We start from the raw sequence: 24,739 nt of genomic DNA, 5'->3' as shown, positions 1-24,739 counted from the left end.
ACGTATTTAAGGTTCCCCATAGCAAATCATGGACATTGCCATTATATGTTTACCTATGACGTCACATATAGAAGCTTCTGGATAACATTTGAAAGGACGAGTTATTCCTCTTTACACATTACCGTAAAACAATATATAGCAACACATGGACATTATGGGAGGCAGGGGGGGGGGGGGTTTAGTGAGCTCATTGCTCACAGTACCTCTTGTTTTAGTTGACTTTGTTATTTCCATGTTTCATTGCTAAAAATTAAAACAATGTGTTCAGTTTTCTTTAACCTTTTCCATTTGTGTTCAAGTAAAATTGATACGATTGACTTGTTTCAATGCCAATGCATGATCTAAGAACTACTTTTTGATTTCAATGAATGTTACTGAAACTTTACTCAATTTGATAAAAAATGCTCGAAAGCGACGTTAAAACAAAACGAATATCAAATATGTTATAGAAGGGTCATCCAATAAATAAGGGAATTTAAACGTAAAATATTTCAAATTACATGGCCATTTTAAAAAAAAAAGTATTTAATCAAAACCGAAGAAATTTCAAGACAAATGTTTTAAATGAAAATGTAACTTTCTCATGAAATTTTCTGTTCAAACCAGTGGAGCTACAATTTAATTCAAGTCCAGATTATATCTAAGAATGAATTAAAATATGTTTTGTACTTGAACACTATTCCAATTAATAGAAGGGATTCCTTACTTTCTTGCAAAAATTTGAAGAGCTTGTTATATTGCATACCGAATCGTCCGTAACGATCAAGTGCAATCGAAAGAAATTGTTTTTGTTAACAATTGTTAGTAAAGGGATGAGAAGTTCATATATAACAATGCTAAAAACGTTCACTTGAAATTTATTATCAGTGATGTTTAATCGTTTCTTGTTTTAGCTAGCTCAAAGGGGAATGAATATTGTATTGATAAGTCGTTCAGAAGCAAAACTTCAGGAGGTTGCCAGTGAAATAGGTAATGAATTACTTGTGTACAAATCAAGATGATTCAAGATAAATCGTCAGCATTGTCATGTAACATGTAGAGTATATGATATTTTGTTTTTATAGAAAAAGAAAGCAAAGTTCAAACAAGGATTATTGTGGCTGACTTCACTAAAGGCCTAGAGCTGTATGATTCCATTAGGGACCAGTTGGCAGGCCTGGAGATCGGTATACTTGGTAAATTAACCCTAATTTTATTTTATAGTCATCCTTTTATAACCATAGAATCATCATAATGTTGTTTTTTTTTAACTCGTAAATTTACTTACCTGGTCATTGGTCATTTGCAAAATTATTTTCAATTGTTAAAACACATTCTGACTGCACACACAAGTACTCTGAAGTTGACATCGAAAAGATGCTTGAGTTTCTGATTGACAATATCTATGTGCTTTTTGGAGACCAGGTATTCCAACAATTTTTTTGGAATTCCCATGGGTACCAATTGCGCTCCGTTATTAGCAGACCTATTTTTGTATTCATATGAATCAGAATTTGTGCACAATCTTATGCGTGAAAAGAAGTAAACAATTGCTGTGGCCTTCAACTCGACATTTAGATATATCGACGACGTATTGTCAATTAACAATGGTCATTTCCATTCCTACGTCAATACGATATATCCTGGTGAGCTTGAGATAAAAGATACCACATAGTCTGACACATCTGTTTCATACTTGGATATTTTACTTGAAAAAAGACGTTAATGGTAATCAACCATGCTATATGATAAACGTCATGCCTTTAACCTTTCTATCGTCAACTTCCCTTACTTATGCAGCAATATACCTTCATCACTGCATACGGAGTGTATATATTTCAGTTGATTAGATACGCTAGAGCATGCTATACGTATGAACAATTTCTAAAACGAGGTAAATCAACAGTCTCGTTTAAAGTCATCATTTCATCAATTTTATGGTCGATACAATGACCTTGTCAGGATATACAAGAACTGCGAACGATAATATTGTTCTGCTGCGTACCTCCAAGTCAGTTTTCAAGAGTTAACTTATTTGATGAATTTTTAATATTTTTATAGATAATTATATGGATTTTCATAAAACATTGGGAAAACAAAGAGAGATAACTCTAAAAATTTTGGTAAAACTTGTGTTTTCACAATAGAAATTTTTTTAAAAATCATCTTTCCCTCCCGTGTCACAAAAATTCCTTTTAAAGGTAATTTGGAATGTTATTTCAAAAATTCATACCAAAGCTTTTTGTGTGACACGGGGGGGGGGGGGGGGGGGGCACTCGTATATTTATTGACAAAAAACGATAAAAATGTTAACTTTCCACCAATTTTAAAGCGATTTACAACTGAAACATTATATTTTATTGATATATTCATGTTTTATTTCTTTACCTAAGACGAAAGAAAAGATATAAGGAACATTTAATCATATCTAAGACTATTTCAAAATATGGCTGAAACTCCGATTTCAATGGAAAATATCGTCTACCCCCCTTTTTTCAAGAGCTGGAATTATGGATAATTTACTGTTTAGCGCTGGTATTAAGACAATTCATCAATTACCATTGAAATGTTCTTTTTATTAAACAAAGATTTTATGGCCAAATTGCTATTCATTTTGAATGGTTCTAAAATGTAGGCAGGAATCGAGAGTTGCGTGCGTATTTATCACTGAGACAAATACTGACTGACTTTTTTCATACTAATTGTTAGTCCATTATTTATACACGGAATTGACGACGGATTTTTCCATTATTTCCCGATCATGTCAAGGAGCACACTGCGGGTGTGACCGTTCAGCAGAGGTGCTCACTCCACCATGGCACCTGATCCCACCTCTGATGTTTCGGAGGTCCGTGTTTGCTTTGTTCCTATTTTGTATTGTTTTATGGACTTTGATATGTTCCGTTATCTCCATATCCTTTTTTTACTGATAGAACAATGAGGGTTTTTTTTTAATTTAGGATACTTGATAATTTTGAACAACAACAAAATACATTAAAATGGACGGTTATAAAACTTCTTTTATAAAATGATGGATAATGAGGAGGTTTTTTGTTCTTTGTTCTTAAATGTATATTGCACCTCTGTAACTAAACAAGACGCCAACAGGCCTTATTGTTCACTTGTATCATGTAACAACTTTCCAACAATTGAATTGGTTCGTGTTTAATCAAAGGCCATGAAATTCAAAATTTTGAAAGAGACACTATAGCTTATCATAACTAGTGCTTACTTTGGTTACTTAATATACAGATTCAGATTAGAGTAACAAAGAGAAAATGCATTTCCACTTTATAACCAGTTGTGCACCGCACCCCACAGGAACCACCGACCCTGGGGGCTCATATTTCAAAATTCTGGAAATTTTATAATTATAGATTTTATTTCATCATAAATGGTTGATTAATATCAAAAAGCAAATTTCAAAGCATGAATTTATTTTCAGACTATGTAACTCCCACCCCCATCCAAAGTTCCATGACCCAGGGGCCCAGAAATTAACCAATTTCGAAGAGGCACCTTTCATCATCATTAATATGTACTTAGAACATTGGCATAATACCCAGGAGCAAAGAAAAAGGGTTTTCGAAGAATTAATGCATTTTCACTATATAATCATTAGAGCCACGCCCTAACACCAAAACTCCTGACCTAGGGGCCCTGAAATACTAGTATACAAATCTGGAAGAGGCATCCCACCTCATCATAATATGTAGATAGTTTATTGGTTTAATACTCAGGAGCATAGGAGATTTTTAAAGAATTAATTTATTTTCACTATATATAATCAATAGAGCCCCACCCTAAACCCTAGAACCCCTGACCCTGAGGCCATGAAATTCACAATTTGGAAGAGACACTCTTATTCAACATAACTTTGTACTTGGTTAGTTTATTTAAAACTCAGGAGCAGAGACGAAGATTTTCAAAGAATTTATGCATTTTCAATTCACGATCAATAGAGCCCCTCCCTAACACCAGAATCCCTGACCCCGGGGCCATGAAATTCATAATTTTAGAAGAGGCAGTCTTATTCAACCTAACTTTGAATCTGTTTTGTTTATTGAATACCCATGCAGGAGCAAAGACAAATTTAAAAGAAATAATGCAGTTTCACTATATACATTTAATCTATATAGCCCCGTCCTAGCACCTGAGAAACCCTGACCCAAGCGCCATGAATTTCACAATTTTGATAGAGGATTCAATGATGATTAAAATCATGCAAACAGTTTGGCTGCTTAATGTACAATAGTAAAGAAGATTTTTAAAGATTGCATTAATTTTTATGGTTATGGCCCATGAAATTCACAATTTTTGTTCCCCTTTACCCATAGATGATATATGCCAAATTTGGTTGGAATTGGTTGAATAGTTACAGAGAAGAAGCTGAAAATGTTCCAATGTTACAACGGACAAAAACGGATAGAAATAGGTCACCCTAATAAATGTTGATCAAATTGGGTCGTCTTTTGTCCATCTTTGCCATTTTTACCGTTCACGGTAGCCTAGTGGTAGAGCGTTCGCTTCGTGATCGGGAGGCCCGGGTTCGATTCTCGCTCGTTCTCGTGACTGTTCCTTCGCCAAGCGCTCGGCATCAGAAGTGAAAGTCACGGGTCTTTCGGATATGACCTTAAAAAGGTAGGTCCCGTGTCACGGTAGACGCTTGCACGATAAAGAACCCTCACTGCTCAATGGTCCTGAGTGCCCAGTATAGGTCTGAATTTGAAGCCCTTCACAGGCATACGGTGACGTCTCCTATTACAGTGAAAAATTCTCGTGAGGGACGTTAAACAACATACAATCAATCTTTGCCATTTTTTTACCATATAGTAAAATAGCCCATATGATAACATTGAATTTGTCGACATTTTCAGCACAAATGAGAATTAAATATTTCACCTAGATAAAATGCCGCTGCATGAATTTGTATCAGCATTACAGCATACATGTAATTTTTTATCACAATCCATTATCATTTACAATAGATATTTGTTTCTATGCTTTTATTATTCTTAAGGAAATTTTCTTAATTTTTGCTCAGAAATGTTCTCAATCTTTAAAGATTTGGCATTAGTAATATACAAGTACAGGTATCAAAATTTGGCTGTAAAACAAAATATATTCTTGCTCTTTATATAAACATTTTCATCCAACCCGTACTTAAATACTGATTAGATTTATCTGATAATGATAACATAAATTATAAATATATCTTGTATCCTCCGGCAAAATGTACTTTCAAGGAAATCCTTTTTTTCCCTAGCCTGCTATCATTTTTTAAATAATAGTAATCTATCATTTAAATCATTCATGAAACCGTATAAGGTAAAAATAGAAAACATTCATTTTTTTTCTAATTGCAGTGAATAATGTAGGGATGAATTATCCTTTTCCAAACTACTTTTTGGAAGTAACTGATAGAGAAGAGGTATGAGAAAACTATAAAGTACCGGTATGTTCAATATAATTTTATCTGAACTGTAAAATAAAAACCTCAGATAATTTTTTATTCCCAACTTTCGCTGATGTGAAAGTGGGGATATTAATTTGGTTCTATCTGCCTGTCCGTCTGTCTTTCTGTATGTCTAGCATTTTAGTTTTCAAGCGTATCATATCTCGAGAAATATGCTTTTGCAATGTTTTTACATAGCAAATCCCTGTGACCTAAGAAAGACGCTATTGATATTGAGGTGAAACTGTCATAGAACAAGGTCATAAATTTTGTCTGTTTTAACACGTTAGTTTCCGCCTCGAGAGGTCTTTGAGCTTTTGTAATGAAATTTCCTACAAGTTCCTGTGGTCTAATGAAGATTTCAAAAAGTTAAGGTCAAAAAGTATACATTCTCTTTATAAGAAAAAATTTCATTATAGAATGTTATCTCAAAAGGTTGTTGTTAGCTCACCTGAGCTGAAAGCTCAAGTGAACTTTTCTGATCACTTTTTGTCCGGCGTCCGTCTAGCTGTCCGGCTACCTGTCATATTTGGTAATGTATTGGGTACGTCAAGTCCAAGTCCTCTTGGATACTGATTATTGGGCCCGAAAAAAGTGCACATACGAGAGAGCATTATTTAGGTAGTATCTGTTGAAATCTTATTGGGTAAAAATCCCGATCCTTCTTGGATTCCCGCCCGCAAGCACGCCCTAGACGTACTAAATTGGGAGCGGGCGTATAAACTTTATTCTGCATCAGCCCGCTTGGACGCACTAATTTTACCCCACCCCCTCCATTTTTGGAGAAAATGTTTTGAGAAGGTAAGGACCAAATATTTCAAGGTACATACTAGGTATTATTCCCTGGGACAACAAGAAATAAGCAATAACAGATCAATAAATCTGTAAATATATGAAGAACACCACCATCGTCTTTTCACCTGAATTTCCTCTGTTTTCACGCAGAAACGATATTTACAACTTTCCACTGGTACATTGTGCATTTTTTAACTTAAAGGATCAGACAGAAATCAAACACATTCAATGTGTTTATTTATAAGAATTAATTAGTATTAATTAATATTTGTATAATGATCATGCGTTTATAATTATAACGACAAAGCTACAGTGTAATATATAAACTTTTATTTAAGGGTAACATATGTTGTGCTTTTATTCAATGGTTGTTTTAAACTGATTTTTGTTTTAATTAAAAAAAACTTACTTTATATTAAATCGTACCACAACATTTTAGCCTTTTAAAATTCTTATTATAAATTAATTATAATGAGTGTTAAAAATTGCTCTTAAGTACTGAAATTAAAGACTGTATGTTTTTTTTGTCCCCCGCTTTCGCGAAAGCGAGGGGACATTAAATCTCATTCGTCTGTCTGTCAGTCTGTCTGTCCGTCCGTCACAAAAACTTTAACCTTGCCCATAACTTTTGATTTAGTGGAACTATGACTTTCATATTTCACATGTGTACTCCTTGTGAAAAGACCTTTCTTTGGTTACCACCAAATTTGACCTTTTGAACTTGGAGTTTGACCCACTTTTACACAAAAATTTAAAATTTTTACTTTGGCCATAACTTTTGAACGGTAGTTACTACGGCTTTTATATTTCACATATATATTTCTTGTGGCAAGACCTTTCATTGGATATCAACAACTTTGACCTTTTGACCTTGACCTTGGAGATTTCCGTACTTATGAAAAAACTTCAACCTTGTGCCATAACTTTAAAACGGTAAGGGCGAGAGCTTTCATACTTCAGGTATGTAATCCTTGTGAGAAGTCCTTTCATGGGATAACAAGAACTTTGACCTTCTGACTTTGAACTTGTAGTTTGGTCCATTTTTTTAAAACTTTAACCTTGGCCATAACTTTTGAAGGGTTTGGGCTAGGGCTTTCATACTTCAAATATTTAATCCTTGTGACAAGTCCTTTCATTGGATATCAAGAACTTACACCCTTTGACCTTGACCTTGGAGTTTGACCTACTTTTTAAAAACTTTAACCTTGGCCATAACTTTTGAATGGTAGGGGCTAGGGCTTTCATACTTTACATAAGTAATCCTTGTGAAAAGACCTTTTATTGGATACCACGAACTTTTATCCTTTTTTGTTGACCTTGGAGTTTGACCTTCTTTTTAAAATTTGGGTACCAATGTATTTAATTTGCATTTTCGAAAAGTTCAATCTTCGCTTTGTTGCCATACGGGGTCATCAGTGTTTCACAAACGCATTTTGTTCCTTTTAACTTTTGATTGAGAAGAGATAGGGCTTTCATATGTGTATTGACCTTATTTTTTAAAAAAATCAACTTTGGTAATAATTTCTAAATGACATATAATATGGCGTTCATATTTGAATCTCACCCACAAAGACACCGAAAGCGGGGGACCACAATTCTTTGAATTTGCTTGTTCAATTTCAATCAAAATAACAAACAAAATATACATGTGAATATACCTACATGTATAAACGTTGATATTATTAAATATTATCATGACCATACATGTATCTATGCTATCTATCAATGTATTTCAAATGTAACAAGATGTGTTTGTGAAACACTATGCGCCCGGCGGCAATAAAGTTTAAAAAACATATTTTTAGCATGTAGGTCACAGTCAAGGTCACAAGGTCATTGATCTTGGTGTCATTTGAAAGAACTTGATTAATGAAGTATGTATACCAAATATGAAGTCTCTATCTCTCATGGTTCAAAAAGTTATGGTGAAGGTTCATAAAAGCTATTTTTAGCATATAGGACACAGTCAACGTCACAGGGTCATTGACTTTGGTGTCATGCGGAAGGCCTTATTTGGAGGAGTATACATACCCGACATCACTTCTGTGTTTGAAATATCTCTTTTTACTGATAATAAAAGCGTGAAACTCATAACGAAATCTAACTGCTAAATTCAAAACAAATGTATTTTCAATTTCCGTACTTTCATGATAGCAAAACGTGAGACGTAATTTGGACTGAAAATCCGTACAAAATACGGCGAAATCGTAAGAGTAAACAGGTCTGTAATACAATGAATATTTTACATATCAGATGAGAAAAACTAACACACAATTATTTAGTTGTTGTCAATTACCCCGGTTATCATCCTCTCTGCTAACATTACGTTTGTAATACTGTCTACGTGAACAATTACTCAATAATTTATGGACAAACGATTGTTAAAATTTTCAATTCCTTCAAGTTCTCCAATGTAGATCGTCAAAACATACTGAAGTTGGTTATTATATAAAATTAAATATTTGTCACTTTACGAGTTTTCTGATTTTTACATACATATTTGTGTAAAATTATGTAATAACACCTGTGTAACACCTGTTAAACAATGTATATATATATTGTATAATTGCCTGAAGAGCCGAACATGGCGAAAGCGCTTGCAGTAAATGTTTTGTGATATTTTTGGATTTTTACTTTTAAATATACCAAAAACTGTACCGATTCTTCACTTTGCTTTGAAACTATATAATTTATATATATTTTAGTAATGTTATATGTGGCAATATATGCAATGTAAATTAAGCAATAAAGATACTACAATACTACTATCAAAGATTATGTAACAATATACGATAATTTTCTAAATACTTCTCTGGTTAAATAGAGTTGATCAAGACAGAGGAAATTCAAAATACATACTAAAGCTACTTAAAATTTATTGTTTCGATAATTATTTTAATTTTGTGCCCAATTACTGAAAAAATACATTAAAATCAATTTAACTTAAGGGGACCTATGTCCGAAAAATCTTTGTGTGAAATTTTCAAAACTTAAAGATTACTTTCCTTGCCACTTGCTTTTAATTTTTTTTTTAGGTATTAAAACCAGTGCATTATTATGCTTTTTTTTTATTTTTTTTTTTTACACAGGAACACGTACAAAAACAGTGTGAAATGCTAAAAATAATATTATTTTTAGGCATTTTTTTTCTTGATGAAAATCGACACAAAAAGAGCCAAAAATTAAAAATCAAATTCAAAATCAACATGTATTTGAATAATTTGACTTGTATCTTCATTAGTTTTCTTTAATTTTCTTATTCGTGTGTCATAAATTTCACCTTTCTGCACTAAGACAAAGGTAGGAAAACATTGGGGAATATTTGAATATAAAACTATTCTCCGGAAAACAAGTTTTGTTTTAATTAGTAACAACTTACACCGAATTAAACTTTTCTTCTTGATTCCAATCATTTGGCCCCCAATATCCCCCATAACAACTAACACCTATTAGAACTTAGGAATGGCATACAATTAAATATACAAATCAATAAGCAAATATAGCTATAAGAACATTTAAAAAAACAATTCTTAATTTTATTGAGAAAATGTGATTAAACATAGACTTAAACATATTTTCCTGATTTAAGTCGCTTTCTTTTGTTGAATTTTATTTTGTCCTTTTACCCTTATTTCAGCAAATTATCGAGGTTTTTTCACGACTGAAATTGCTTTAAATTATCAACAAACTGCAGAAAATTCTAATGTTAACAAGCTCTATAAATTAAACAAAACTGTAATTAATGATGTCTAAATTCTCTTTTTGTAAAATGTGTACGTTATTGACTGGCAATATTAGGCCTATATCAAAATATGCAAGCACCCTTAGTTAGTGTATATTCATTAGTCTGTTCAAATTTTTGTGATGTTTTTGTAATTTTTGTATATATCAATGTATATATATTCTGAAAGCAGGTATTGTGTAGTTTTTGAAAATGTTTATGAAAATATAATTTCAGTTGCCATGGCTACCAAATACACAATAATAATGCTGGAATTTCCATTTATTCAAGAATGAGTTTCATTGTGTTTTTTTATGAGCATATACATTTTTAAAAAATCTAATTTAAAGCATTTTGGTTAAATGGGGTGGGGTTTGGAAGTAATCACCAGAATTTAGCATTTTTACATATTACATGTTATCACAGCATTGATTTCGATAATGTCATCAGCATTGATTTCGATAATCGATAATAGCAAAATCGCTCGAATAGTGCTCGAAGTTTGACTCAAGCTAGCAAAATACTGGTATAACCAATAAAAAAAAATTCTATATAGTATTTTATTGTAATTATTTTTTCTTTCTAACGCTAATTATTCTGATATTTGCAGTTTTAACAAAGTAATGAATGTTTGTTCACACTACACTTGTTTTTCAAGTCAGTTGCGTAGAAATGCGTATATGCCATGGAAGGGGTTAAGGATTGGTTGGGGCCACTTTTGGGTTTAAATGATATACTGAATTTTTGCTTTTTTTTCCAGCCACAGTGCTCAGGTAAGCGATGCGGCCCATTGGGCCTCTTGTTGGGTTTTTGAATTGGAACTTTATACCATTACTCCCTATGGCTCCTCCCGTCCACTTTAAAGTGTCCCGTCTCCGTCCACCCCTTAAGATCGGTGCTTTTTTTTTCCCTAAACAAGAGACACAGTTTCCCTGAATTAGATTGTTAAGTTGCAGTTTGACAACATTTGTTTTAAATAGGGTCGCATTTTATGGGTTCAGTATAGTAATAAGTAATTGTACACTATCTTTAAGTATTACTTGTCGGTGCTCCCCTCTCCTCTTTTGGCCCAATCTTTTCACCCTTCACCCACAGCTCCCCTTTCAAGATAACAAGAGATCCAGATTTCTTTTTGAAATGTCGAAGGTTAAAATATGCTGCCGTGTAAAATCCTTCAAGGTGCATAAATTTTATTTTTCATAAAATGTTTTATATACAATCTTTTTTACATTGTTTTTGACATATTTAGATTAAAATTGCAGTTGTTATTGATTTTTATATATTAAGAACGGGGTCGACTGGATCGGGATCGAACTCATGTTTGAATCGGGTTTGGCTTGATCGGGATCGAGTGCTCAATTAATTTAATTTTGCGGAAACACGAGGTGAAGTCAATTTGCAGATGGATAAAACGTACGCTCAACTAGGACCTGGGGTCCCCCGCAAATAGTTCGTCATTTTGCGTAGTAATAAAACATTCTTGGAACTCTCCAGGCATTAAAGGCACAAAAGTATATTCATCAATATCAATACGGAGACCTCAGGTCACCTTATATATTAATTGAATTTTATATGATAGACATTTTTCTTTGTTTTACTCCAAAATAATCATATTTATAACTTATAAAGATCAACTTTCTAATATCTATATTAGCAGAAACGTGAAAGTAATTAAGGGTGACCAGAGGTACCTCATATTGTTTATCAATAGGGGGACCAAAGATCACCTTACATTTAACATCATTAGGGAGACCTTATATTGTACATCATCAGAGGGATCATAGGTACCTTACATTTTAAATCAATAGGGGTCCAAAGGTTATCTTTTATTGCACATAATAGGGGGGGCTGGGGATACCTTATATCGTACATCATTTGGGGGACCAGAGGTCACTCTATATTGTACATCAGCAGGGGGACTACAGGTAACCTAATATTGTACTGTACATCAGTAGAGGGACCAGAAGACACCTTATATTGTACATCAGAAGGGAGACCAGAGGGCACCTTATAAAGTCCATCAGTAGGGGGGGGGGGCCAGAGGACACCTTATACTATACATCTGTAGGGGGACCAGAGGAAACCTTATATTGTACATAAGTAGGGGGCAGAGGTCACCTTATATTGTACATCAGTACGGGGACCAGAGGTCAACCGATATTTTACATTAGCACGGGGACTTGTGGTCACCTAATATTGTACTGTACATCAGTAGAGAGACCAGAAGTCACCTTATATTGTACATCCGCAGGGAGACCAGAGGACACCTTATATTGTACATCAGTACGGGGACAAGAGGTCAACCGATATTTTAAATTATAATACGGGGACTAGTGGTCACCTCATATTGTACTGTACATCAGTAGAGGGACCAGAGGTCACCTTATATTGTACACCAATAAGGGGACCAGAGGAGGACACCTTATACTATACATCAGTAGGGGACCAGAGGACACCTTATATTGTACATCAGTAGGGGGACCAGAGGTCACCTTAGATTGTACATCAGTAGGAGGAACAGTGTTCACTTTGTATTGAACATCAGTAGGGGGACCAAAGGTCACTTTGTATTGTACATAAATAAGGGGACCAGAGGTAACCTTATATTAAACATCAGAAGGATGACCAGAGGTCCCACATGTACATCAGCAGGGGTACCTAGAGTCATCTTATATTGTACATCAGTAGGGGGACCAGAGGTCACCTTATATTTAACATCAGAAGGATGACCAGAGGTCACCTTATATTGTACGGGGACTAGTGGTCACCTAATATTGTACTGTACATCTGTAGCGGGACAAGAGGACACCGTATATTTAACACCAGAAAGGGGACTAGAGGTCACCTTATATTGTAAATCAGTAAGGGGATGAGAGGTCACTTTATATTGATCATCAGCACTTGTACCAGGGGTCACCTTATATTGTACATCAGAGGGGAACCAGAGGACACCTTATATTGTACATCAGTATGGGGACCAGAGGTCACCGATATTTTTCATTAGTACGGAGACTAGTGGTCACCTTATATTGTACCGTACATCAGTAGAGGGACCAGAAGTCACCTTATATTAAACATCAATAAGGGGACCAGAGGACACCTTATATTGTACATCTGTAGTAGGACCAGAGGTCATCATATATTGTAGATCAGCAGAAGGACCAGAGGTCACCTTATATTGTACATAAGTAGGGGGACCAGAAGTCACCTCATATCTAACATCAGAACGGGGACCAAAGGTCATCTTATATTGTACATCAGTACTTAGAGGGACCAGAAGCCACTTTATATTGTTTATCAGAAGGGGGACCAGGGGTCACCTTATATTGTACATAAGTAGGGGGACCAAATGTCACCTTATATTGTACAGCAGTAGGATGACCAGAGGTCACCTTATATTGTACATCAGCAGGGGGGACCAAGGGTCACCTTATATTGTACATCAGTATGATGATCAAAGGTCACCTTATATTGTGCATCAGTAGGGGGACAAGAGGACACCTTATACTGTTCATCAGGAAGGGAGACCAGAGGTCACCTTATATCTAACATCGGAACGGGGACCAGAGGTCATCTTATATTGTACATCAGTACTTAGAGGGACCAGAAGCCACTTTATATTGTATATTAGCATGGGGACCAGAGGTCACCTTACATTGTACATTAGAAGGGGACCAGAGGACATCTTATATTGTACATCAGTATGGGGACCAGAGGCCATTTTTTTAATTGTATATTAGTAGGGGGACCAGAGGTCACCTTTAATTTAACATCTGAAGGGGGTCCAGAGGTCACCTTATATTGCACATCAGTAAGGGGATCAGAGGAAACTTCATATTGTTCATTAACAGGGGGACCAAGGGTGACCTTATATTGTGAATCTGTAAGACCAGAGATCACTTTATATTGTACATAAGTAGGGAACCAGTAAGGGGACCAGAGGTAACCTTAAATTGCACATCAGTAAGGGGATAGAGGACACTTTATATTGCACATCAGTAGGGGGCCCAAAGGTCACCGTATATTGTACATCAGTAGGGGGACTAGAGGTCACCTGATATTGTACATCAGAAGGGGACCTGTAAAGGGAGCAGAAATCACCTTATATTTTACATCAGTAGGAGGACTAGAGTCCACTTTAAATTGCACATCAGTACGGGGACCAGAGGTCACCCGATATTTTTAATTAGTACGGAAACCAGTGGTCACCTAATATTGTACTGTACATCAGTAGAGGGACAAGAAGTTACCTTATATTGAACATCAATTAGGGGACCACAGGACACCTTATATTGTACATCAGTAGGGGACCAGTAAGGGGACCAGAGGTCACCTTATATTGCACATCAGTAAGGGGATCAGAGGACACTTTATTTTGCACATCAGTAGGGGGCCCAAAGGTCACCGTATATTGTACATCAGTATGGGGACTAGAGGTCACCTGATATTGTACATCAAAAGGGGACCAGTAAAGGGAGCAGAAATCACCTTATGTTATATATCAGTAGGAGGACTAGAGGCCACTTTATATTGCACATCAGTAGGGGGACCAGAGGTCTCATGATATTTTTCATTAGTACGGAGACTAGTGGTCACCTAATATTATACTGTACATCAGTAGAGGGAGAAAAAGTCACTTTATATTGAACATCAATTAGGGGACCAGAGGACACCTTATATTGTACATCAGTAGTAGGACCAGAGGTCATCTTAGATTGTACATCAGCAGAAGGACCAGAGGTCACCTTATATTGTACATAAGTAGGGGGACCAGAGGTCACCTTATATTGTACATCTGTAGGGGACCAGAGGACACCTTATATTGTACATCAGTGGGGGGACCAGAGGTCCCCTTATACCGTATATCAGGTTTTTTCGCGTCATGTTTTTTCCGCGAATCAGAACCTAAATCAGTATATTTAATTTACGCAAATCAAATTTTCACTATTTCAAAGTCCCAGTGATTTTATCATTAACAATTTTTTAAGCCTATAAAGAAATTGGATGTAAAATGTAGTCATTAGGCTTCATACGGGTGAGAAATAGATCTATCGACCTTCACCTAGTAGTTAATTCCGGAAGACCCGCTCGGCTGATTACACACCTGTTTTGCGTACTAACTATTATTTTTTAAGATTTAAACAATTATAGTTAATTAACTGTTCCAAACTGACTAGCATCTCAGGTATAATTAGTTTTAATAGCTTCTCGCAAGAAACGTGACCCATATAATTAGCTGGCTTGTCAATTAGTAAACAAACAATAAGGGTTTGTACCTATTACCGGTATCTTGCGCTTGTTCCCTGATCCCGCTATTCTACCCTCTACGATATAAGCATTAAGAAATAATCCTACTACAAGAAGAAAACTTTGTATTAAATTTACGCTGTTTTATTTTCCGCGATTCAGAACTCGTCGCGAACAAAGCGGAAATTGGATACACGCGGAAAAATCCTGATATACGGTATTGTACATCAGTAGGATGAACAGAGTTCACCTTATATTGAACATCAGTAGGGGGACCAGAGGTCACTTTATATTGTACATAAGTAGGGGGACCAGAAAAATTGCTTTCTAGATTCCTCCAGAAATTAATCTGCATCCCCGAATACGATTTTGAACAATAAGACCACTAATATTTAAGAAAATTGCCTATAAATCTATCTTTGTGCTCTTGCAATTCTCTGCTCTTCTCAGACCTTTGCTGTTTTTGAATAGTACATCTTTTTGTAAATTTTGTTTTGATGGTTTTATGCAATAGATTCAAGTTTCATTATCTGTTTGAAATTCAATGGTTAACTACAATTACTAATATTTTTAATAATTTTTCATATATCATTATTCTTTTCACTCATTTTTTTTTAAGGGTTACTTTTGAGTACTAAGCTTTTTTTTTCTGTCAAACGTTTTTAAAACAGTGTGAACTACTCCCGAAATAATGTCTATTTTGAAAGAGGGCGTATAAGGCAAGTATAATCCCCCGCTCTGAGACAAAATGTTTTTCAATTTTCAAAATCCACAAAAAAGCTATATTTTTCTAAAATCATGTTCTCAGTAATGTCATCTTCAAAATATTTTATTATTTTATTTTTCTGAACGACTTATCATTTGATAATATTTATTTCAAAGTTGACAGTTAAGCATATTTAGTGGAAAATTGGTTTAATAGAGCTATAAAAAACGAATTTTGAAAATGAATGGGTCAATCCTCCATTCTTCGTGAACGCTTAAATGATGAAAATGTAAATGTGAAATCTATTTCATTTATCCAAAAAATGGAATCTGAACCCATTTATATATGAAAATCGAACTTTTCTGAAAAAATTTGCGCTTCAACAAACCCGTCCATTTAAATCTCACTGAAAGACGTCAGTAGTGCATATACTTCGTAGCGTAGTGGTTAAAGCGGTTGGTCTTGAACTAAACCTGAGCTATGAAGAGAGTTATACATGAAGCTTTTTCTTCTTCTTTTTTTTTTTTTGTTTTCAAATGTCTTAAAAACATGAATAAAAAATATATTATTCATAAATTATTAAAACAATGAAATGCAGAATTTGATATGTAAAAGATGATATAAGCCATAAAATTTTGAAAAAATACTACTAGTACTTTTCGAATTGAGAAATATCTTTTTTTCAGAGCGGGGGATTGTCCTCGCCTTGTACGCCTCCATTCTTTGCTATGTGTCGTATAGTCAATCATACACCATCAGTGATTATTTGTTGAAATTTGGCAAACAGTACATTATTTGATTAATTTTTGTTTGCAAGTACTGTATCCATTTTTGATGCCCATTATATATTTTTTATCATTGAAATCCACCTGCTCAATTGTCTATAAAACAAACATTGATTGCAGTAAATTATTACATATTTCAGCGAGTATTTCTTTGGGATTCTTAACAAGTTTTACAGCAGCTTTAATGAACAGTTTAATTTTACTTTAGTTTACTGATTCTTTACAATTCATTTTTAATTCAGTGTCTCGAATACCCTTGTTTTCCAGCTTCTCACAGTTAAACTATGTGATGAAAAGTAGTCACATCAATTGTTATAAATTCATTAAAGATGCAATAATGCGAAAAGTTCATGCTTAGTATTGTATGTCATACAGTTCAGGACATTATTTATTGAACAGCCCTCGTAATTTGTACATCAGTAGGAGGACAAGAGGTCACATTATATTGTACATCATCAAAATAATGATAACACTATTTTGGACGACAATGAAGAAACCGGAAGACACTTTATATTAATTTTTACATCAATAAGAAGATCAGAGGTCATCTTATAATATTATATTGTAAGTCAACAGGGAGACCACAAGACACCTTATATTCTACATAAATATTGAGACCAAAGGACTCCTTATAAAGTCACCTGAATCAACGCATGTGACTTATTGCTATCAGTTTTTTTCTGGCGTCGTGCGCTGAGCATTGTGCGTTAACATTCGAACATTTTCAGCTTTTCTCTGTAATCCCTCAACCATTTAAAACTAATTTTGGCATAAAGCATCTATGGGTGAAGGGGAGATTTTTTAATTCGTGGTCCCTGCCCTCCACCCCCTAAGGCAAGAAAGTTTGGGCGAAATTACTACAATTGATGAAATCTTTAAAAATCTTCTTTACTCATTAACATGAAGCCGTCGAACTGTTGGCATCATTATTATAAGCATTGACTCCATACCAAAATTGTGAAATTCATTGTCCCAGGGTCAGGGGCCCTGGGGTTAGGACAGGGCTATAAAATTTATATTAATTTATATTCTCCCTCACTTCGTTCGTCAGAACATAAATTAATTATATTTTTTATTCTGTATTGAAAGAAAAATCAACTCTTAATAATACTTAGATACATACATATATATGTGTATGTGTGTGTGTGTGTGCCTAATTTACTGGTTTCCATTCCTCACACGTTCTGTACGAGCGGAAGAGTAACTTTTTAAGCACTCACCTGCTATTTATATGACCATGTCACGTGACATAAAAACCATACAGATCCACCACTCTGTTCACACAGGAAATACCCATAACGTCAATAATTATAATTATGAAATGCATTTATTTTTTAAAAATATTTCCCTCTGCCCCTGGATATTAAACAAACTAACTACAGGCAAAGTTGTGATGAGGAAGGGTATTCTTTTTCTTCTTTAAAAATGTACAACAAAGGGGACCACTGGTCTCCCTATTTATGTACAATACAAGGTGACCTCTAGATCTGGTCCCCCTTGTGATGTAAAATATAGTGACCTATGGTCCTCATAATGATCTACAACATAGGGTGACCTCTGACCCCCTATTGATGTATAAGGTGACCTCCGTTTGTTTCCCTTTATGATGTACAATATAATCTGACGTCTGCTCTTGTACAGTATAAGGTGACCTATGGTCCCCTTTCTGTTGTACAATATAAAGATGACCATTAGTCTCCATAATAAATTAACATATAAGGTGACATTTGGTCAAATTATTGATGTACAATATTAGTTAATCTCTGGTCCACCTAGTAACGAACGTTAAAACTGAACTGTAGGCTCTTTCCCCCTACTGATGTACAATATAAGGTGACCTCTGGTCCCCCTACTGTTATCTCCTACTGATGTACAATATAAGGTGTTCTTTCGTCCCCCTAATGTTGTACAATATAAGGTAACCCCTGGCCCCCTACCGTTGTACAATATAAGGTGACCCCTGGTCTCCCTATTGATATACAAAATAAGGTGATCCCTGGTCCCACTACCGATGTTCCCTACTTATGTACAATTTGAGGTGACCTCTGTTCCCCCTTCTGATGTACATAAAAGGTGTCCTATGGTCCCACTACTGATGTACAATATAAGGTGACATCTGGTCACCCTACTGGTGTACAAAATAAGATGACCCCTGGTCGCCCTACTGATGTACAATATAATTTGTCCTCTGGTCCCCCAACTGATGTCCCCAACTAATAAACAATATAAGATGTCCCCTGGTCACCCTGCTGTTGTACAATATAAGGTGTTCTATGGTCCCCCTACTGATGTACAACATATGGGGACCCCTGGTCCCCCTGTTGATATATAATATAAGGTGTCCTCTAGTACCTTTATTATGTACAATATAAGGTGACCTCTGGTCCCTTACTGATGTTCAATATTAGGTGACCACAGGTCCCCTACTGATGTACAATATAAGGTGACCTCTGGTCCCCCTACTGATGTCCCCTATTGATGTTTAATATGAGGTGTCCTCTGGGTCCCCTACTGAGGTACAATAAAAGTGCCCTCTGGTCCCCCTATTGATGTAAAGTGTAATATTAAGTGTCCTCAGGTCCCCTACTAATGTTCAGTATAAGGTGACCACAGGTCCCCTACTGATGTACAATATAAGGTGACCTCTGGTCCCCCTATTGATATACAATATAAGGTGACCTCTAGTCCCCCTACTGATGTCTCCTACTGATGTACAATACAAAGTGGCCTCTTGTCCCCCTATTGATCTAAAGTGTAATATTAGCTGTCCTCTGGTCCCCTACTGATTTTTTTTAAATATAAGATAACCACAGGTTCCCTACTGATGTACAATATAAGGTGACCTCTGGGTCCCCTACTGATGTCCCCCTACTGATTTTATATATTAGGTGACCCCAAGTCCCCCTTCCAATGTACGATATGTGGTGTCCTCTGGTCCCCCTACTGATGTACGATATAAAGTTACCTCTGGTCCCCCTATTGATACACAGTATAAGGTGACCTCTAGTCCCCTAGAGATGTCTCCTACTTATGTACAATATAAGGTGCCCTCTGGCCCCCCTATTGATCTATAGTGTAATACTAGGTGTCCTCTGGTCCCCCTACTGATGTTCAATATAAGGTGACCTTTGGTACCCTTACTGATGTACAATATAAGATGCCCTCTGGTCCCCCTATTAATGTAAAGTGTAATATTAAGTGTCCTCAGGTCCCCTACTGATTTTCAATATAACGTGACCACAGGTCCCCTACTGATGTACAATATAAGGTAACCTCTGGTCCCCCTACTGAAGTCCCCTACTGATGTACAATATTAGGTGACCCCTAGTCCCCCTACCAATCTACGATATATGGTGTCCTCTGGTCCCCCTACTGATGTACGATATAAGGTGACCTCTAGTCCCCCTACTGATGTCTCCTACTGATGTACAATATAAAGTGCCCTCTGGTCCCCCTATTGATCTAAAGTGTGATCTAAAGTGTAATACTAGGTGTCCTCTGGTCCCCCTACTGATGTACAATACAGGGTTACCTCTGGTCCCCCTATTGATGTAAAGTGTAATATTAAGTGTCCTCAGGTCCCCTACTGATGTTCAATATAAGGTGACCACAGGTCCCCTACTGATGTACAATATAAGGTGACCTCTGGTCCCCCTACTGATGTCCCCTATTGTTGTTAAATATGAGGTGTCCTCTGGGTCCCCTACTGATGTACAATACAAGGTGACCTCTGGTCCCCCTATTGATCTAAAGTGAAATATAAGCTGTCCTCTGGTCCCCCTACTGATTTTTTTTAATATAAGATGTCCACAGGTCCCCTACTGATGTACAATAATAGGGGACCTCTGGTCTCCCTATTTATATACAATATAAGGTGACCTCTAGTCCCCCTACAGATGTTTCCTACTGATGTACAATACAAGGTGCCCTCTGGTCCCCCTATTGATCTAAAGTGTCATATTAGCTGTCCTCTGTTCCCCTACTGATTTGTTTTAAACATAAGATGACCACAGGTCCCCTACTGATGTACAATATAAGGTGACCTCTGGTCCCCCTACTGATGTACAATATAAGGTGTCATCTGGGCCCCCTACTGATATACAAATAAGATGATTACTGGTCTCCCCACTGATTTAGAGTATACGATAACTTTTGTTCCCCCTTCTTATGTAAAGTGCATTATAAGGTTTCCTCTGGTCCCCCTACTGTTATTCAATTGAAGGTGACCTCTGGTCCCCCTACTTATGTACAATATAAGGTGATCCCTGGTCCCCCTACTGATGTACAATATAAGGTATCTTATGGTCCCTTACTGATAAACAATAAAAGGTTACCTCTGGTCCCCCTACTGATGTACAAAATAAGGTGCCCTCTGGTCCCCCATATGATGAAGAACAGAAGATGACATCTGGTCTCCTTTTTGATGTACAATATAAGGTGACCTATGGTGAATGAGACAAAGGTAATCTTATGTTGTACATTATTACGATGTTATTGAAAGTTGTAAGTAGGCAATAATTTAAAATCATGGTATGTTTAGAATTATATTTCAAATCCTCTCAAAAAAAGAATTGCGACCCTAATTTTTTGACCGATGAAAAAGTGCACAATTTCTCCAAATTCTCTAAATGTACATGTATGTAATTGGAATTAGTCAACTTGCTTGTCTTCAACTACAGTATATATATGTATCCCAAAGTTAAATAACAATTGGTGCATTTTTAAAATTTTATTTCCTTTTTTCAATGTAGTTTTGATGGGTTTATGAATTTGATGTGTTAATTCCAGGGAAAGGGGAGGAGAATTCCATGCAGCCCCAAACTTTGTAATACAGGTTGTACATCTTCCTTGTAAGATAAATTAAAATCAGGGATTTCCGGCAAAGAGTGTTAAAGTGGTGAGGTCGCCTATTTAAGCATGACCTCACAAGGAAGACAAAAGAGACATTAAATAATTTATTAACAAATAATTATTCCATTATGTAAAAGAATTGGTGAAAAGTCCAAGCGAAATGAAAAGGGGGTGGTGGGGGGGGGGGGGGGGGCAAAATCTTCATCCCCCCCTGCTTGTTAGAGATCTGCGAATGCAGAGACTGGATGTACGTCGTTTACTCTGAGTCGCTTACTATTAGTAAGGAGATCAGAGGTTAGGCACTGCGTTATATAGATACCATAACCTTACATGGAATAATAAAATCATAGGGGAGACCACAGGTCACCCAACATAATCCATAAATGTTAAACTCTAATACATCATATATCTTATAATATTGCAGTTAATGTTGCTCAGCAACCCCCCTCCCACTCTTTGTTTTCTAATACCCATCACAGATGGTTATTCCCTTGACAAAAATAAATTTTCTGTTTTTTTTTTTACACTAAAAAGGCTTCACAGTATTACGATTTATTCTATTTTCACTTTACGTATGCAACGCACTACATTTTGTAGCGGAGTAAACAGACCCGATAGATGTGAACTGCGCGGGGGACCTAAGGTCCTAGTTCAGCGTACGTTTTATCCTTCTGCACTTTAACCCTGCCTTGTCGTCGGAATAAAACCAACTTTGAGCCCGAGGTTAAAATCAGTATAGAGAAATAAAATGTGAATCGATATTTTTAAAAATGACATATGCTTGAAAAATGGTAACTTTATATATGAATTTTTTTTCTTTGATTCGCGGGATAGAAAGATATGTTAATCGCTAAACCAACATGCCATAATCATCTTGCATGTGCATGTACATGTACATTTGCGCGAATGCAAAACGTTAAACGATATAAAGTTGATAGTTGATATCATTGTATTGTTATATTCTTAAATGAAATCCTTGGATACTTAGCATATATTTAAAAGGTCTTAGAGGAACAAGGCACGAAAAGGGACATGGGGAGCGTTTGGGGAACATCTGTAATGGTCCCTGTTACAATTAGCACTAGTTTAAAAATGTTTCACATATACTGCAACGCTATCTGTGGCCACTGCAAATCATGTGTTTGGTGTTTGACTATTGAGCAGTGAATGATCTTATCGTGCTAGCATATACTGAGACATACGGTGTTGTTTAATACGCTTTAATTAGAAAGACCAATCCCATCATCGCAAAATGGATTTGATTCTGCTTTCTAGTAACTTTGCTATGCAGGCGATATAATTTATCTGCAATATAATGTTTTGCAATTTTGTCCAATTCTGCTTATACTCCAACACTAGGATTTGAGGAACATTTTTTTTACTTCTCCCCTTCTACGAATCAAACTCATATCTATCTAAGAGTGTCCTCCAAGTAAAGAAATAATAGTGCCTATTAGCCAAGTCAAGTCTTAAAGTCGATTAAGATTGAAGTAGATCTTTTATTTAAAGAAAATCCTTGTCTGGGATATATAACTCTTGTCTTAAGACGCTTGTATGACATAATACTTATGAAACCCCAGAGCAAGAGTGTTCAGTTTAGTAACAAGTCAAGGTCAATGCTATTTTTATAAACTCCAATAAATGGTAATAAATTTTAGCCCTATTTACTCAATTAGATTAAAAATCAATTTTGAACGAAGACAAATTTTATCATTTTTTTTTTCTTACAATAAAATACTGGTAGCAAAATTTTCTCCCTACACCTAGATAAATTTTGTGGAAATATCTTTTGTACAGTTTACAAATCTACTTGACCTTTTTGTCCTTCACATCAAATTTTAGATAGACTTCATTTAATGATACCTAGTTTTGCTTGACAATATTTCTGCGATATTCAACATTTTAAATTTTACTAATGGTACTTAATTATATATTTTTCTTTCAGGTTTTTATAAAAATTATCAACGTAAATATAACATCTGTGACCATGGTAAGTTATATTGTACTCAAAAACAACATATAACAGACATCATAAAAAATGCTTATAAATGCTTAATTCTCCTACCTTTTAATTCTTTTAAAAGTTTTCTGTTTCATATACAGATGACGAGTATTGTTATGCCTGCAATGGTGGAGAGAAAGAAAGGCGCAGTCATAAACATTTCTTCCGCTGGTGGAGTGCATCCTATTCCTCTGCAAACCGTATACTCCGCCAGTAAAGTATGTTATCTATCAATTCGGTCTAGACTTAGCTCTGAATTAAATTTGCAGGATACGTTATCGAGTATATTCTCTATACTTGTGCTTTACTAGTATACGAGAGGAACTCGTAAGTTATAAGAAGACAAGTAAGTTATAAGAACTTGTTTCCAATCCATTTCATTATTTCAATACAATATGTTCAAAACAAAAGTATCTCACCAGTTGTAAAGTGATGCCCCTTCCTCCTGTCCACCCTGTGCTCAATCTTTAAGACAGTCGTTCTTATACTAGGACTTTCTGTCTGTTCTCTTCCTCTGGACTAAACAGCACTCTTCTGCTGCAAGTTTTCTCCCCTTTAAGGTCCCAAACTTATAAATATCAAAATGTCTCTAGATGTAAAATTGAACCCTTTTCAACTACTACACCATCTGAAAGATAAAAAAAAATGAAGTCTAATCAGAAGTCTGTCCTCATTCGTGGGTCGGTATCCTCCCAATCTGTTCATCAAACACCCCCCCCCCACCCACACACAAATGTTCTCTATAAATTAAAAAAAAATAATTGAAAGATTGACCTCCTTATTTTAATCTTTCAAAAGTCCAACATCCTATGCCTGGATATTTTCATGTTTAAGGAGAAAATAAGGTTTTAAGTATTCTGAATGAATAAATGAGCTTGGAATTCAAGCCGAACACAAGAGTTGTCCAAGTAACGTCTTAATATTTTTTTTTCAATTATAAAAAAAATAAGTATACTACAGAATTTATGCAGTATCAATTTTTAGCGACACAAAACTTACGATCATAAATATTATTTTAACTAGCAAATGAAATTAGTAAAATATTACCTGCATAACTGACTTTTCAAGAAAATCACATTTTCAGGCATATGTGACATTTTTCTCCCGGTGTATACAATCTGAATATGAATCAAAAGGAATTATTTGTCAGGTAGGTAAATATTTTATACAATATTTTTAGAACGGAATACAATGACGA

At 35.5% G+C, this 24,739-nt stretch overlaps 1 protein-coding gene across 1 annotated transcript in view; it reads left to right on the top strand.

The window, feature by feature from the left end:
• Positions 1-24,721, top strand: part of LOC134265265 (very-long-chain 3-oxoacyl-CoA reductase-like) — a 34,080-nt gene extending 9,359 nt beyond the window's left edge. The window contains exons 3-8 of the mRNA XM_062747510.1: positions 894-969; positions 1,065-1,175; positions 5,346-5,410; positions 23,485-23,529; positions 23,643-23,759; positions 24,626-24,721. Coding sequence (XP_062603494.1) covers positions 894-969; positions 1,065-1,175; positions 5,346-5,410; positions 23,485-23,529; positions 23,643-23,759; positions 24,626-24,721 — 510 coding nt within the window. The remainder of the gene's footprint in view (positions 1-893; positions 970-1,064; positions 1,176-5,345; positions 5,411-23,484; positions 23,530-23,642; positions 23,760-24,625) is intronic.
• The last annotated feature ends 18 nt before the right edge of the window (positions 24,722-24,739 follow it).

Source organism: Saccostrea cucullata, unplaced genomic scaffold (assembly GCF_032062105.1).
Source record: "Saccostrea cucullata isolate Sc308-1 unplaced genomic scaffold, CSIRO_AGI_Scuc_v1 ctg1200, whole genome shotgun sequence".
Taxonomy (NCBI): Eukaryota; Metazoa; Mollusca; class Bivalvia; order Ostreida; family Ostreidae; genus Saccostrea; species Saccostrea cuccullata.
The sequence above is the reverse complement of the archived record's forward strand: the minus strand, read 5'-3'. Positions and strand labels throughout refer to the sequence as shown.